Source organism: Agelaius phoeniceus, chromosome 12 (assembly GCF_051311805.1).
Source record: "Agelaius phoeniceus isolate bAgePho1 chromosome 12, bAgePho1.hap1, whole genome shotgun sequence".
NCBI lineage: Eukaryota > Metazoa > Chordata > Aves > Passeriformes > Icteridae > Agelaius > Agelaius phoeniceus.
The window spans coordinates 15,061,568-15,075,313 of NC_135276.1; the positions used below are offsets into that span (position 1 = coordinate 15,061,568).

General features: G+C 51.7%; 1 protein-coding gene across 4 annotated transcripts in view; it reads left to right on the forward strand.

Moving 5' to 3' along the window:
* The window catches only part of PLEKHG4 (pleckstrin homology and RhoGEF domain containing G4), an 85,327-nt gene extending 71,920 nt beyond the window's left edge, over window positions 1-13,407 (forward strand). The window contains exons 14-24 of one of the 4 annotated variants that reach the window (XM_077185034.1): window positions 1,815-2,758; window positions 4,641-4,890; window positions 5,458-5,547; window positions 5,880-6,104; window positions 7,029-7,199; window positions 7,677-7,893; window positions 8,485-8,601; window positions 8,687-8,950; window positions 9,564-9,760; window positions 10,301-10,377; window positions 11,539-13,407. In XM_077185034.1, coding sequence (XP_077041149.1) covers window positions 1,815-2,758; window positions 4,641-4,890; window positions 5,458-5,547; window positions 5,880-6,104; window positions 7,029-7,199; window positions 7,677-7,893; window positions 8,485-8,601; window positions 8,687-8,950; window positions 9,564-9,760; window positions 10,301-10,342 — 2,517 coding nt within the window. In that variant the 3' untranslated portion in view covers window positions 10,343-10,377; window positions 11,539-13,407. The other 3 variants (XM_077185035.1, XM_077185032.1, XM_077185033.1) reach the window with 3 other exon arrangements.
* Window positions 13,408-13,746: the final 339 nt, after the last annotated feature.

The following is a 13,746-nucleotide window of genomic DNA, read 5'->3' on the forward strand; positions in this document are numbered from 1 at the left end:
ATGCTCTTTGGAAAGGGGGCTACTGCTCTCTGGATTGTTCCATGCTGCAGTTGTGTGGTGCTGAGAAGCATTCTCCCTGAGCAGCTGCTGGTGCTTCTGAAGCAGCTCCTTGCTCTGCATGAGTAATGGGGCTGGCTGCACGCACACCATGCTGCAGCTGCAGCTCAAAAGAGAATGTGGATGGCTGTGGGAGCTCCTGTGGAATCTGGCCCTAGAGTGACTCTGCTCAGGCTGCAGGCTGTGCTGGCATTCAGCTCTCCTACAAACAGCAGCGTTTGGCTGTCAAAGTCATTCCCATCAGGGAGTGAGCTTCATGTGAATGAAATACCTTCTGCCTGTCTCTGTCACCAGCAGAGAGTGAGCCTGGCACCTGATATGTTTGACCACCATGTCCCTGATGGGGATGCAATGTCTGCTTGCATAAAGCTTGGGTAGATTTTCTTGATGTCTAAAGCTGCATAAAAGTAAATGATTTAAGCTCTCTGAGTGAAGGTTGCTACAGTGAAGCTGCTCAAGAAATGGAAAATGGAAAAACCAATCACCTTGTTCCTGGCACTAATAATGAGTGTTGTTTCTCTGCAGGTACACAGGGCCTGACAGGTTAAGTGGTAGAGATGGTCTGGCTCACTTCCAGGCATCCAGTGGTGTTTTTGCACATCCACTGATGTTGGGCAGTTGGTAGAAGATGCTAGGCAGCCCTGTCCAGGGTGTTTTCCCCACCTTGTGTATCTGATTTCAACAAATAACCCTGTGTGTTCACTGATGACCATTAAAATTCTCTAGCCAGGCCTACAGCAGCTGGTCACATCTTATTTACTCTATCATTAAATCTTGCCATCTCTGCTTTATAGAGAAAATGGTAGCTTATGGACCTAAGTCAGATGTTTGTCTTTCTTCTGCTTCTGATTGATGACACGTCTTGGTGCTGAGCCCCATTCTTTCCATGGTGATAAGACACTCACTCTTCCCTGGTATTTGTCCCACTGGACCACATTTTGTCCCACTTCTCTTGGTTGACTGATGCAGCAGAACTGTTTTAGCAAGGCCAGCATATGCACCACTGCTAGAGTTAAGCCCCATGAAGCTGCTTCCAGCATTCCTGGAGTATTAGAAATAAACTGCTGAGCTCAGTATTTGATTAACGAGCACAAGCATGTAGTGCGGTGGCAAGCAGAGCCAGGCAGGCAGGACACAGCACACCACACAAGCTGCCAGCAGACACAGAAAATGCACAAGCTGCATAGTCCCAGATTCTTCCTTGCTGCAAGGATGGGTCAAAGCATTTGGGGTGATCCACAGAGCCCAGGTGTGGCTTCTTTGTGCTGTCAGCTCTGGGAAAACAGCGTAGGGAGCAGCAGTCCTATTGCCTGCAGCTTACTGGTGCCCTTTGACCTTGTCCTGCTTGACAGTGGTGAAAGTGGCTGGGCAAAAGAGGAAAGAGAGTTCCAGGTTTTATGCTGAGCAGGGCCACACTGAGGTGTGAATTCCTGCAGTCTTAGCAGCAGCTTTCCCTGGGCCCCCCTGCCCAGAGAGGACAAACATGCCCAGCAGTGTGGGCGCCAGCTCCCAGGGACCTGGCGGGGAGGTGGGGCTGTGGCAGAGCAGCCAGCACAGCTGAAGCCCTCTGCATAAGGGGCTGTTTGTTTTGCTGAATTGTTAAGCCCCATTGACAATAGCAGCCCCCCCCACTCTCTACATTCAAGGAACTGTGGTGGCCAGACACTGATCCTTTCTCTTATCTTCAGGCACTGAATTAGGGTTGTTCTTCACTGAGTCCCTCTGACTGGCTGTTGCTTTTTGTCCTCGCTCTGCAGGCGTACGAGTGGGCCTTGGAAGGGATGCGACACCTTGCCTGTATCAGCATGGAGGACTGCAGCTCCGCCGAGCACTGTGCAGATGTGATCAAGTGCCTGGAGAGTTACAAGGGGCAGCACCCGGACATCAGTGCTGCCCGGTTCCAGGAGATGAAGGAGCTGGCCTGTGAGCTGAAGAGTGAGAAGGGGCTCAAGCAGTGGAAATTTGCATGGTCTAAATGCCAGGAGACCAAGCTGGTTTTTGAAAAGAAACTCGAAGCAGCCTTGAGAACAAGGAAGTCTCTGCTGTCAGACCGCAACCCAGCTGTGGGGGAGCAGCCCCAGGCTGGCAGTGAGACTGGCACTCTGTCCCACCGGAGGCACTCTGAGGGGGCCACCTCCAGGTCCCACTGGGACAGGACTCAGAGCACATCTCATGGCTACAACAGAACCAACAGCTGTCTGGAGTGGACTAGGGAGAAAGCTCCCTCGCCCTCCCTGAGCTGCCCTGGAGATGTTGATGCTGGGGAAGTATTTGTCTGCCCAGCTCCTCTCAGCCCTGGTCCTCACTCAAGCAGAATTTCTTTCACCAGCAGGGCTTGTAAGTCTCCAATGCTGCCTGAAGAAAAGCCAAACCTGGAGAGCATTTTAGAAGCCCCAGAGGTGAAGCAGTGTCCTACATCCACTCCAGTCCCTGGGAAGCTGCCTCCCAGGAAGGTGCTCCGGAAGGCCCAAAGCTTTGACCTGCCTTATGGTGAGAGCCTGTGGGCCAGCTGCCAGAGGAGCGAGCCAGCCAGGTACGGCAACACCGGCGTCTTCATTAAGGGGCTGGAGGTGAGCAGCACTGAGCTGGTGGACAGGACGTTCGCTCTGCGGCAGCCAGCTGTGAGCAGCTGGGCTGCAGACTGCCTGCTGGAGGGACAGAGGGGCTGCCTCTCCGGGTCAGAAGCCAAGAGCTGGGGCAGGTAAGTGTCTGTGACATTTGGGGTTCTCTTTCTTAGGGTGGTGGAAAGGCAGCCAGCAGAGATTAGAGGAGCTCTGTAGTGCTGGTTGCTTTAGCATTGGTTACAGGACAGATGGAGATGTAGCTCCAGCTTCCCTGCATGTGTGTATGTGATGCTGAGCAAGCCCACAGGGATGTCCCCACATAATCTGACACCTTCCTTGGTGGGGCAACAGAGAAACTGGATTTGTGGCTCTTCCCTCACAGTGTGATTCCTCTAGGAGGGGAAAGTTCAGTTCCCAGACAGGAAAGGGAGTCTCTGAACATTGCTTCCATTGGAGAATGAGGGATTACAGAAACAGTATTCAGTGACCTAACAAAGCCAGGAGTACAGGTGCAGTGGGAGAGCAGAAGCTCAGGGCATTGTCCCCCAGACTTTTGGGAGTATTGTACCCAGACTGGTAGGGAGGCATATCCAGCACCTTGTGACAGCAGCATCACAGGTGAGAGGGTGTTTATATTTGTGCTTTGGGGCTGAAATCTCTGGGTGTCCAACAGCTGCCATTTGTGCTGTTTTCCTTCTCTATCCTTGAGAATCTCAGCTTTGTTGTCATACTACAATGTGTGCCTATGCTTTGGAGAGCCCAGGGATACGAGCTGTTCTTGACAAAGGATCTCCAGGCAGGTCTTTCATTTGCTCTCACTGGAAAAAATTAAATTCAAAGTAAAAGAATTAATGGCAGAGATGAGAAAAGAGTGCTGGATGCTGGGGGACCATGGTTACTACTCTTGAGTGAAATGGCTGGGGACAGTGAAATCTTCTGGAAGGGGGCTCTGATATCCCTGAGATACCCAGAAAAGCTCATGGCAGGGAATGTGCACCAGCAGATAGAAGGGTGACCACTTTGCTTCTCAAGGGAGCAATGCAGCAGGCCTCCTGTGTCCATGGGTGCTGAGACAGTTCCACTGCTCTGTTCTCTGAACAGCCAGAGGAGTTGACTTGAGGGAAGGCTGAAATGCAGGGGAGGAAGGGACACATTGGAGTAGTTATGCTTGGTACTACACTGCCTCACAGTGGAAACCTCGAGTACCTAAGAGGCAGCCTTTGAGATACGTGAGAGCAATCCATGCTGGGAACTGCTGTTCACTGATGAAATGCTAGGGCATTTCAGTTTTACTCTCACTTTTACTAGGGCAAGCCCAACAGCACCTAATTCTAGAGCTATTGTTCTCCCAGGGTTAACATTGCTTCCCACAGTGTCTAGTCATCAGGCTGACTCCTCACAGAAGTCACTGTGACTTCTGCTGTCACTGTTGTTTCAGGAGAGCAGCCATCTGCAGAGCAGCCCACTGTGTCCACAGCAGGGGCTGGGTGGGCCCAGGGGTGTGTGTCCTGCTGAGGATCAGGATCAGGATCACAGCCAGCCTTGGGCACTCCCTTCCTGAATCCTTCGAATCACAGAATATCCTGAGCTGAAAGAGAGACCCAAAAGGATAATTGATCCAACTTCTGACTGCATTGGACTACCCCAAGAATCACACCATGTGGTAGAGAGCCTTGTCCAAATGCTTCTTAAGCTCTGACAGGCTTGGTGCCATGACCACTTCCCTAGGGAGCCTGTTCCAGTGCCTTAGCACCCTCTCTGTGGGTGAAGGACCTAAAAGCTTCAGCCTAAACCTCCCCTGACACAGCTTCATGCTGTTCCCTTGAGTCCTGTCAGCGCTCAGGGTCAGAGCAATCACGGACAGTTGTGTATCTGAGCTTGGACTGTGCCAAGGATCATCTCCATGCTGGCGGTCAGAGAGAGCTTCTCTAGCGATAGTCCAGTGCTTTGCAGGCACTCTGGCTGCTGTAGCCCTGTTGCAGCCCGGGTCCCTTCAGGGCTGGGTGTTTCCTGTTGCAGCAAACTGCGGCACATCATCGACGAGATGGTGACCACGGAGCGGGAGTACGTGCGGTCACTCCGCTACATCATCGACAGCTACTTCCCTGAGATGGAGCGCCTCGACCTGCCCCAGGACCTGCGTGGGAAGCGCAGCGTCATCTTTGGAAACCTGGAGAAACTCTATGACTTCCACAGCCAATACTTCCTTCGAGAGCTTGAGAGCTGCTGCAACCACCCACTGAGGGTCAGCCACTGCTTCCTGCGACACGTAAGGCATCAGTACCTTGCCCCCGGGATCGGGCTCTTCCAGACATGAGTTTGGTTTCTGTGCCTTTCATGTTGTGCTTTGCTACCAAGAGACACTGCCAGGGGAACAAAATCTCCGCTCCTTAAAGCCCATCTGTTTCTCCAGGGACATCCCTTACATGTTTTCTGTCTGTGGTGTTAGAGGTAATGACTAGAGTGAGCAGAGAGGTACAGACCAGCTCTGGGAGAAGAGGGCTGCTGGGCAGAAGCACAGGGACACAGGTCTTAAGGTCAGCTGCCCCATGCATTTTGCTGCTATGTGGTGTGAATGGTACCAGGTGACTGTTGGGGTATGGAAGAGGCTAGGGATAGCAGAACAATGAATCAAAAAGTCCTAGCTACTCTGGGAGTAGGAAGACAAGAACATTCCCTTGTTCTTAGTGAGCTTGAAATAAAATTATTCCCAATATCAGAGGAGGCTCTGGTGCAGCCTAGGAGAGGCAGAAGTACTAGAGTAACCTACCAGGGTTGTGGCTGTCACTGTGTCCTGGGTGCATGGGTCTCACTGGAGGATGGATCTCTTCTGCAGAAAGACCAGTTTGGAATGTATGCACTGTATAGCAAGAACAAGCCGAAGTCAGACTCGCTGCTGGCCAGCCATGGGAATACCTTCTTCAAGGTGAGTTCCACTGCCTGTATCAGGATTGCTCACTGTGTTTGGTCACTGATCTGTTTAAGCAAAGCCAACTTACCTGCCTAAGGCAGGCTCAGTGCTGCCACTGCTTCCCTGGCACAACTCTCTGCACAGCTGTATGGAAGGGACAGGGCAGAGGTGCAGAGAGAGCTTGGGAAAGGAGCCCAGCACACAGCAGCATCGGTCCTGTGGCCTTGCATTCCCCCCAGGAGTACTCATTTTCCCTGAGTACCCCAGTCAAGAGGTGTCAGTGCTGGCCTGGGGGCACAGGGTTCTCCTTGGGGAGGCTGCTGCCTTCACTGTGTTGCATTTCTCAGTTCAAGCAGGTACAGCTGGGGGATAAGATGGACCTGGCCTCCTACCTGCTGAAACCCATCCAGCGGATGAGCAAATATGCCCTGCTCCTGAAGGACCTGATCAAGGAGTGCAGCGAGGCACAAGAGCAGGAGCTGGGCTATCTCCGTGCTGCTGAGGAGATGGTGAAGTTTCAGCTCCGGCATGGGAATGACCTGCTGGCCATGGATGCCATCCGTGACTGTGACGTACGTTCCAGTGTCTTCCCCTGCCCAGGGGAGCAGAGCCACACTTATTCCCCTTCTCTAGACTTGGGGTCTTTGGATTGTATGGTGAGCCTCCCCTCAGGTTCCCCCAGGGATCAGAGAGCTGTCTGCCAGTACAGCACAGAAGGACTGCTGAGGCATGGGGCAAGGGAGCAGTGAGGCCTGGAGGTCTCCTTGATTTCCTAGGGCAGACAGCCTGGGTGCTGCTACCTGAGTTGGGTGAGCTGCTTGTCATAAACATGCTCCCAGATGTTTACCAGTGATGGGAGGCAGCCTCACAGCCCTTGCAGATGGCATCCTGCAGGCTGCTTTGGACCTTTCATCTCTTGAGCTGTCAAAAGAGGGTCTGGCAGATTGCAATAAGGAATTTGAACTGATGCCAATGCCAAGGGTAGGACAAAATCAACTAAGTGGGACTTGGAGAGGCATGCAAAGTGCAGCACTTGAGAAGGAGAATCCCCAGGGCTCAGGATGGAGTAAGATCAGTCTGGGTCAGGAAGAATTGAGGAGCTGGCCTTCTGACCCAGTTGGGCTCCTTGCAGTGGATGGAAATCATTTCCTCCCCAAGAGAAAGCTCTGGCTGCTGCCTGCAGTTGCCACTCCAGAGGTTTGTCACAGATGTGCACAGGGCAACAGAAGAGGGCCATCTGTGGGTACACCTAGGAGAAAGGTCCAGCTCTGCCCTGAGCTTGGAGCCAGTTGTTTGAGCCTGATGTGATCCCCAGCAATGCCATGCAGCCTGACTTCTTTTCTCTCATATTAAGAGAGCCCTCTTAATATGTCAGGTAGCTGCCACTTCCTCACTACCTGGGCTACAGCCGTATGGGACCATGTTCTCCAAGTCCAGGTCTAGGGCTGCCTGGGTCATGCTGGTGGAGTCTTACAAGGGTGTCCTCCCATCTCCAGGTAAACCTGAAGGAGCAGGGGCAGCTGGTGCGGCAGGACGAGTTCACCATCTGGCTGGGCCGCAGGAAGTACCAGCGACACGTCTTCCTCTTTGAGGACCTCATCCTCTTCAGCAAGCCCAAGAGGATTGAGGGTGGCTTTGATGTGTATATCTACAAGCGCTCCTTCAAGGTAAGGGCAGCCCTGCAGCTCCCTCTTGTGTGGGAGATGTCCATGGCTGGTTTCCCCATGGCACATGCCTCTGAAATGGGAAGCAGGAGCACCTTCAGCAGAAGAGCTGCTCCCACCACTTCTCAGCCTCCTCCAAACCATGCAATGAAGCCAGAAGGGGATATTTCACTCATTAATGCCTAGGCCCTCTGTGCTGTGAGATGTGGGGCCAGCATTTTCTGAGGGTTGTGGAGTATGGGGGAAAGGCAATGTTTACGTGGCAGGGAAGTGGTGGTAATTCTGGATGGAGCACTAGGAATTGCCTGAGCTGTCTGTGCTCAGCTGTATCCAGGACATACCTGCTGCTTTCCAGACCCTCAGGCTCCTTCCTCTTAGGTCTGCCAAGCTGAGGATAGCTCTAGCACAAGGTTCAAGCAGCTTACTCCTTTTGCTCCTGATACAGTCTGGTTTATGCTTTGCTTTTCCTCTTCCTCCCAGACTGCAGACATTGGTCTGACCGAGAACTGTGGAGACAGTGGCCTGCGCTTTGAGATCTGGTTCCGAAGGCGGAAGTCCAGTGACACCTACATCCTCCAGGCCAGCTCAGCTGAGACTAAGCAGGCCTGGACTGGTGACATTGCCAAAATCCTGTGGCAGCAGGCAGCCCGCAATAAAGGTGTGATTCCTTCCTGGAATTCCTTCTGTGCCGCAAAAGGTGCGGGAGCCCTGTTCAGCTCATGCTGTCCTGAGTAGGTTTGGATCCTGTTACCAGGCAGCTCTGTGCAGCAAGCAGCTGTGTGCCAGCATGCAGCCTCAGGAGCATGTGCTGGGCTTGGCTGGGCATGTCCCTTCCCTGCCCCTCATCCCCAGGGAACTCAACTGGTCCAAGCTCTGTATGACTGTCCATGAGAGAAACCAAAGATCCATGCTCAGGGTTCCCTGTCCTGTGAGCACAGGCTGTGCCCCTGAAAGACTTGTTGGTCTCTCCAGTGATGTGGGCCACTACTGGAGCTCACTACTGAATCATGCTGACCAAGTCCCTCCTGTCCCCCACAGGCTTCCCGCTTGGCAGGACACTCGTAGGTGGCATGGCGCTGAGCTACTTGGCCAGAGCAGGGCATGATTGCTTGTTCCTGGAGACTCCACAGCGCTGGGGAGGGCAGCAAGGGGAGAGGAGGAGATCTAATCTCAGCAGTTCAGAAGCAGCCCAGCCCAAGAGTGCTCTAACCTGTGGCTGAATAGTGCCTGTGGGGAGGGTTGGGTTGGGTCAGCCTCACAATGTGGCTGTGGGTCTCTTCCTCTCCAGAAATCCGTATGCAGGAGATGGTCTCCATGGGTGTGGGTAACAAGCCCTTCCTGGATATCAAACCCAGTGAGGCAGCTATTAATGACCGTGCTATTGATTACATCATGAAAGGCAGAGGTAGGTGCCAGCTGTGCCTTCCCCCTTGATCCTTGTGAGGGAGGCAGGACTGGTTCTCAGGGTTTTTTTGTATGTTTTCTGTCAGGTGCCAGGACCAGAGCTTCAATTGCAGTGTCTCTGTTTGACCATTCCAACCCCTTCAAGAGGACACAGACGCAGCTCTCCACTGGCAGCACCCCCACTGCCTATTCCCCTTCCTCCTCCTCCCTGCTGGGGCCCCTCAACCTCCACATGTACCTGGACCAGGCTCTGCTGCCAGGGGTCCTGGCCCCCAGACGTCCCTTTGACATTGGCACTTGCATCGAGGAAGATGAGCTGGAGCACGAGACGAGCAGCCAGCCCTCAATGAGTACGTACAGCCCCTCTGCTCTACAGCACCTGGGATGTGTGGGCTCATCCCTGCTCCTTGTTCTGTGCTGTGTGGTCAGACCAGGCTTGCTGGGGTCATGGCACTCCTTGTCTCCTACCCAGACCAGGGCATGAGGGCCCTGCCCTTCCATAATGCCAGCTCTGTCTCAGGTTCTGTGAGAAGAGTTAGCTCAAATACAGGGCTTATAAAGTACCTGCTGAGCTGCAGCCATATCCATGGCAGGCTTGGTGCTGTGTACTTGTTGTGGTCTTGGGGACTTGTGTCCCTTCCCCTCTGGTATGGAGTGCTCTGTCCTTTGCCCTCACCATCCTGGCCCCATCACCCTTTGCGTTCCCTTGTGTGAACTTCATTGGCCAGCCCATACCACTCACCAGCATCATCAGAACTCTTCTTCCTTGTGTTGGTTTGTTGTCTGTGGCCTTAAAGAGGCCCAGACAGGAGTGTGGCTGATCTGTGGGCTTGTGTGGCCAGTGCCCTTGCAGACAGGTACATTATCAAGCTTATGTGGCATGGGTTATATGCAACCCAAAGTTATCTGTTGGATCTGTTAGTGGTCTGTGGCTATCAGAGTGACCTTCCTCTCTTTCCCCAGCAACAGAGAGCTCAGAGTCATCGCACTGCATGTCTGCCACTGGCTCCAGCGGCTCCGACAGTGGCTGTGTCTCCAACGTCCCACAAGAAAGCTTCTGTGAAGACATGGGCTCACCCCCTTACATGCCCATAGGCCCACAACACAGCTCTGCCATGGAGGGCAGACCCAGGTTCACAAACAGCCAGTACATTTCTGCAGTAAGTGCAAGCAGCCAAAACACTCTCCTTACTTTGCCTGCTCCTGTACCTGCCTCCCCAGTTCAAGCCACTGCCTCTCACAGGGGGACCGAAGATGCTGCTTTTGGGCTTGGGGTGACTGTGGGGAAGTGACATTTCCTCTTGCAGAGACTTGGCCCCTCTGGGGCCTGCGAGAGCCTCTGGTGCAGGAGCCACCCCTGCAGTGGCCAGGATCCCTGAGGAGATGAGCTGGAAAGGACCTGCAGTGCTGGAGGCTGCACTAGGAGGTGTTGCACAAACAGGAGCTATAATGCTGCCATGGGCTGGGGTACACATATAACCTCCTGGAGTGGCTGGAGCTCTGCTGCACGTGCTGCCAAGCTCCTTTCCTGGGAGGTTTGGGCGTTTTTTGGGGAATGATGAGAGGGAGTAGTGGGAGCCTGTTGCTCTGAGATGTTGGTGTGTTCCTTAGCGTTCTCAGCTGCTTCCCTTCCCACTAGATCCTGTCCTGATGCTGTTGTCCTCTAACCCCCTACTAACACTGGCTTCTCTCTTCTGCAGAAAGCAGGCCAGGTCACCATAAGTCCCTCAAGAATAGTGTGACCCCCCTCGGCCCCGCCTCAGGAAGTGGAGTTGTTGTAAGTAGCCCCTGCAGGGGATTTTCCAGCAGTTCTGAGTGCTGGTCAGGTTTGTCAGTAGCTCTGAGTCAGGGGAACCTCACCCTCAGCTCCTCTATGAGTTTTCCCTATGCATTCCTGACTGAGGCTCTGATTCATCTGGTTACAGAGGAGCAGCTCCCATGGAGCCACACTCTGAACAGCTGGTCTGATGCTTTCTGCCTTGCAGAAGCAAAATCACGTTCAGGTAGTAAAGGCTTGACCACCTCCTGAGTGTTCAGATGAGCTGCTTTCCTCTGAATGCTGCCCACCTGTCTAACCACTAATCTATTTCTTGTGGCTGTTTGCCAAAATCCTGCTCTTAGTCCCTCTGAACTGCCTTGGGGAATCAGTATTCTCCCCAAGGCAGATTTATCCCACAGTTTCCTTTCAACCTCCAAAGGAAATGGTACTTTGCCAGACAAAGGAACCTGTTAGGTTATGGTCAGGATGTCCTGAGGGCGCTGCCAGAGGTTGTTTCACTATTTAGGGATTTTGGGAGGATGCCTTGTCTGGAAGGAAGTCACTGTTGATCCAAGGAGGGTGAACCCTAACAGGACTTGCAGCCAAGCAGGGCTCCTGCTCATGGCTGGCAGCCCTTGATATTGTCACTCAAACCAGCCTGCTCTTGTCTCAGCCTTTTCCTCTCTGTCCTTGGGGCTGAGCCTCCCTTCTCACAGGGAGCAGAGGGGTATGGGAGAGGCAGGATTAGGGCTTGAATGGTCAAGGCACAGGGTGGTGAATGGCTCATAGGTTTGGCACTGTGGGGTGTGGCACCATGCAGGCCCATGCCTCATGACCTGCAGGTGCAGGAGTTCAGACCCAGCTGTACAGAACCAGTAAGGTTCAGATTTAAGATCCTGAGCCTCCTTCTGGAGAGTCACAGGTGAGACTTTTGAAGGGGCCACAGAAGCAGAAGGGACAGCAGCACAAAACCTTTGGGTGAGTCCTTAGGCACAGAGGGAAGAGCTGTGCTTCTCCTGCAGGGAGAATATTCTTTCCCCACCAAAATTTGCCTCTGACATACAGTGGATTTCAAGTGTTTTGTGAGGTCACTGCTGGCCAGGACAGAGGGACCTGTGGGATCCTGCCACGTCCCAGGAGTGCAGCTGGTCTAACCCATTGCACGGTGCTGTGTTCCAGGTTTGATTGCCATTTCAAACTCACTGAAGACCCCAGGCCTCTGACCAGCAGAAGGACACAGTCTTCATCCTTGAAGATATTTTTTTGCCCATTATCAGGCTCTTTCAAACAGCCCAAAACTTGACCTCTTCCTGAGACGAAGTCCCAGGAAGGCTTCTGTCAACTAAATGTAATAGCTTTGGTATTGGATGGGACCTTGGGCATTTAGAACTCATTAGCCCTGTATTTATAAGTAATAAGTAACATAGCAGTTTGGGGAAAAAAAAATATTATTTTTAAAGCTATGAGTTGTACAGATTTTTATTACAAGTGACTCTGTTACTATTTGTTGTGTAAGCTGCATATTTTATAAAGTTTTTGGAAGGGCATGAAGAGAAATTGAGGTATTTAAAAAAGTAGTCTAACTTTCTGTTTCAGGGTTATAGTGACCTGAAGCTCAAGATTTAACGTCCTTCCTTATGTTCTAAATATGTCTATCATAGCAATAATTTATTTCCTTGGCTTAATACTTCCATTCTAATAAAAGCAATTTCATTGTTATGAATTGTTTCTTCAGATGGTTCTTCCAGTGCCTTGGTGCTGAGTTAATCTCTCTCATAACCATCTGTCAGCTCTGCCACTCTGCCTGTGCCACCTCTGCTCTGACTGCCAGCTCCCCCTGTAAACCCTCAGTGCATTCACCAGAGAAGGGGGAGATGCCCAGGCAGAGACTCCCCTGAGGCCCGTGGGAGGCTGACCCAGAGAGGGGCTTTGGAGCAGCCAGCAGAGGTGTCAGTAGGAGTGAGGAAGAGGGAGCTGTCTGTGGAGCTCTGGAGGCACCAAAGTTCCTGGCTCTAATTTTAGCCACTTGCCCCCTGTAGCTGCGGTCCCAGTGCAAGTTCCTCTCTTGCCCTGCTGGCTCAGGTTCCAGTGGCTTAGTTCAGGTTCCATTGTGCTTTGTCCTGGCTGTGCCCCTGGTTTTGGACTGACAGGGACTGGCTCCTTGCTTCATTTCTGACTCAGCCCCTCTTCTGGTACTTCAGTCCCACTGTTGTGGCTTGTTTGAGGAGCTTTGGATGTGCTGGCATTCGAGACCAACAGGTTTTGAGTGTAATGGGTTGATCATAATGCTGAACCTTAAGTGGAAGTTGTTTGAAGTAACACAGCATAACTGGAAGACAAACGAGCCCTGTGTTCCAAGGTGGCTTTTTCATGAGTAACATCCAAGGTCACTGTGTGGCTGTGACACCCTCCCTCTGTTCTTGGACAAAATGAAAATTACCATTTCTGGAAACAGTGGTTACTTGGCTGCCAAGTTCCTGTTTACTCCTGGTTTGTGCAGGGCTGTAAATCAGGCTCCTGCAGGTGTGGGAGAAGTGCTACATTTGGCCTGAGGAAGAAGATGGAGTAGTAATTTATTTAACTGCAATTTTCTCCCCTTGGCAGACTGGGGTGTTACATCCCACAGCCACCCTGGAGACAGTGTTCCTTCAAGTTTGGAAATTCCTGTACTGTATGTAAAACACTTGTTTATTTTTAATAAGCTGGATGTTTTTAAACCTTGTTCTTTTTTCAGACAGCAAGGAAAATACATTTGACACCTTTGTACAAAATTGCGTGGGAAACAGTTATACAGGGAATATTTTACAAGTTACTATTTTGAGATAATTGCTGGGTTAATGCAAAGTTTCTGGACTGTCAAGACAACAATAGCTCATGTCATAAGAGGGAGAGAAGTTACTAATGCAACAAGAGGAACATGAAACGTCTGGAATTTCTCAGTTTCAAAGGTTTCTAAATTGCTGGACAAACCTTTAGTATTGTTTACCTGACACTCTTTCTTCAGGGTTTGATTGATTTGTCTAATAAAGGTTATTTTCTTTATATGAATCTTACTTGCATTGTGGCATGATTTCAGCATGGGAGCCTGGGCTGCAGAAGGAGACAGGGAGTCCTGAGAGGAGCAGTTGGCCCTGGGGTGTTTAAATACCCCCTCAGACTACTGGGGACAGATTGAAGTAACATTTCTCTGACCAAACCTAACCCAGCAGGTTATTGGGGTGAGGCTGATGGTGCCTGTCATTTTAAACACTGAAAAGTACACAAACAACTTTTTCCCTCTATTCCATATCTGGCACCCAAACAATGAGAAAAAAATATTTGGTTTTATTGGCATAAGTAGAAATATTTCCATTGCCAACCTTGACTTCTACAGAGTGAGCTGCAAAT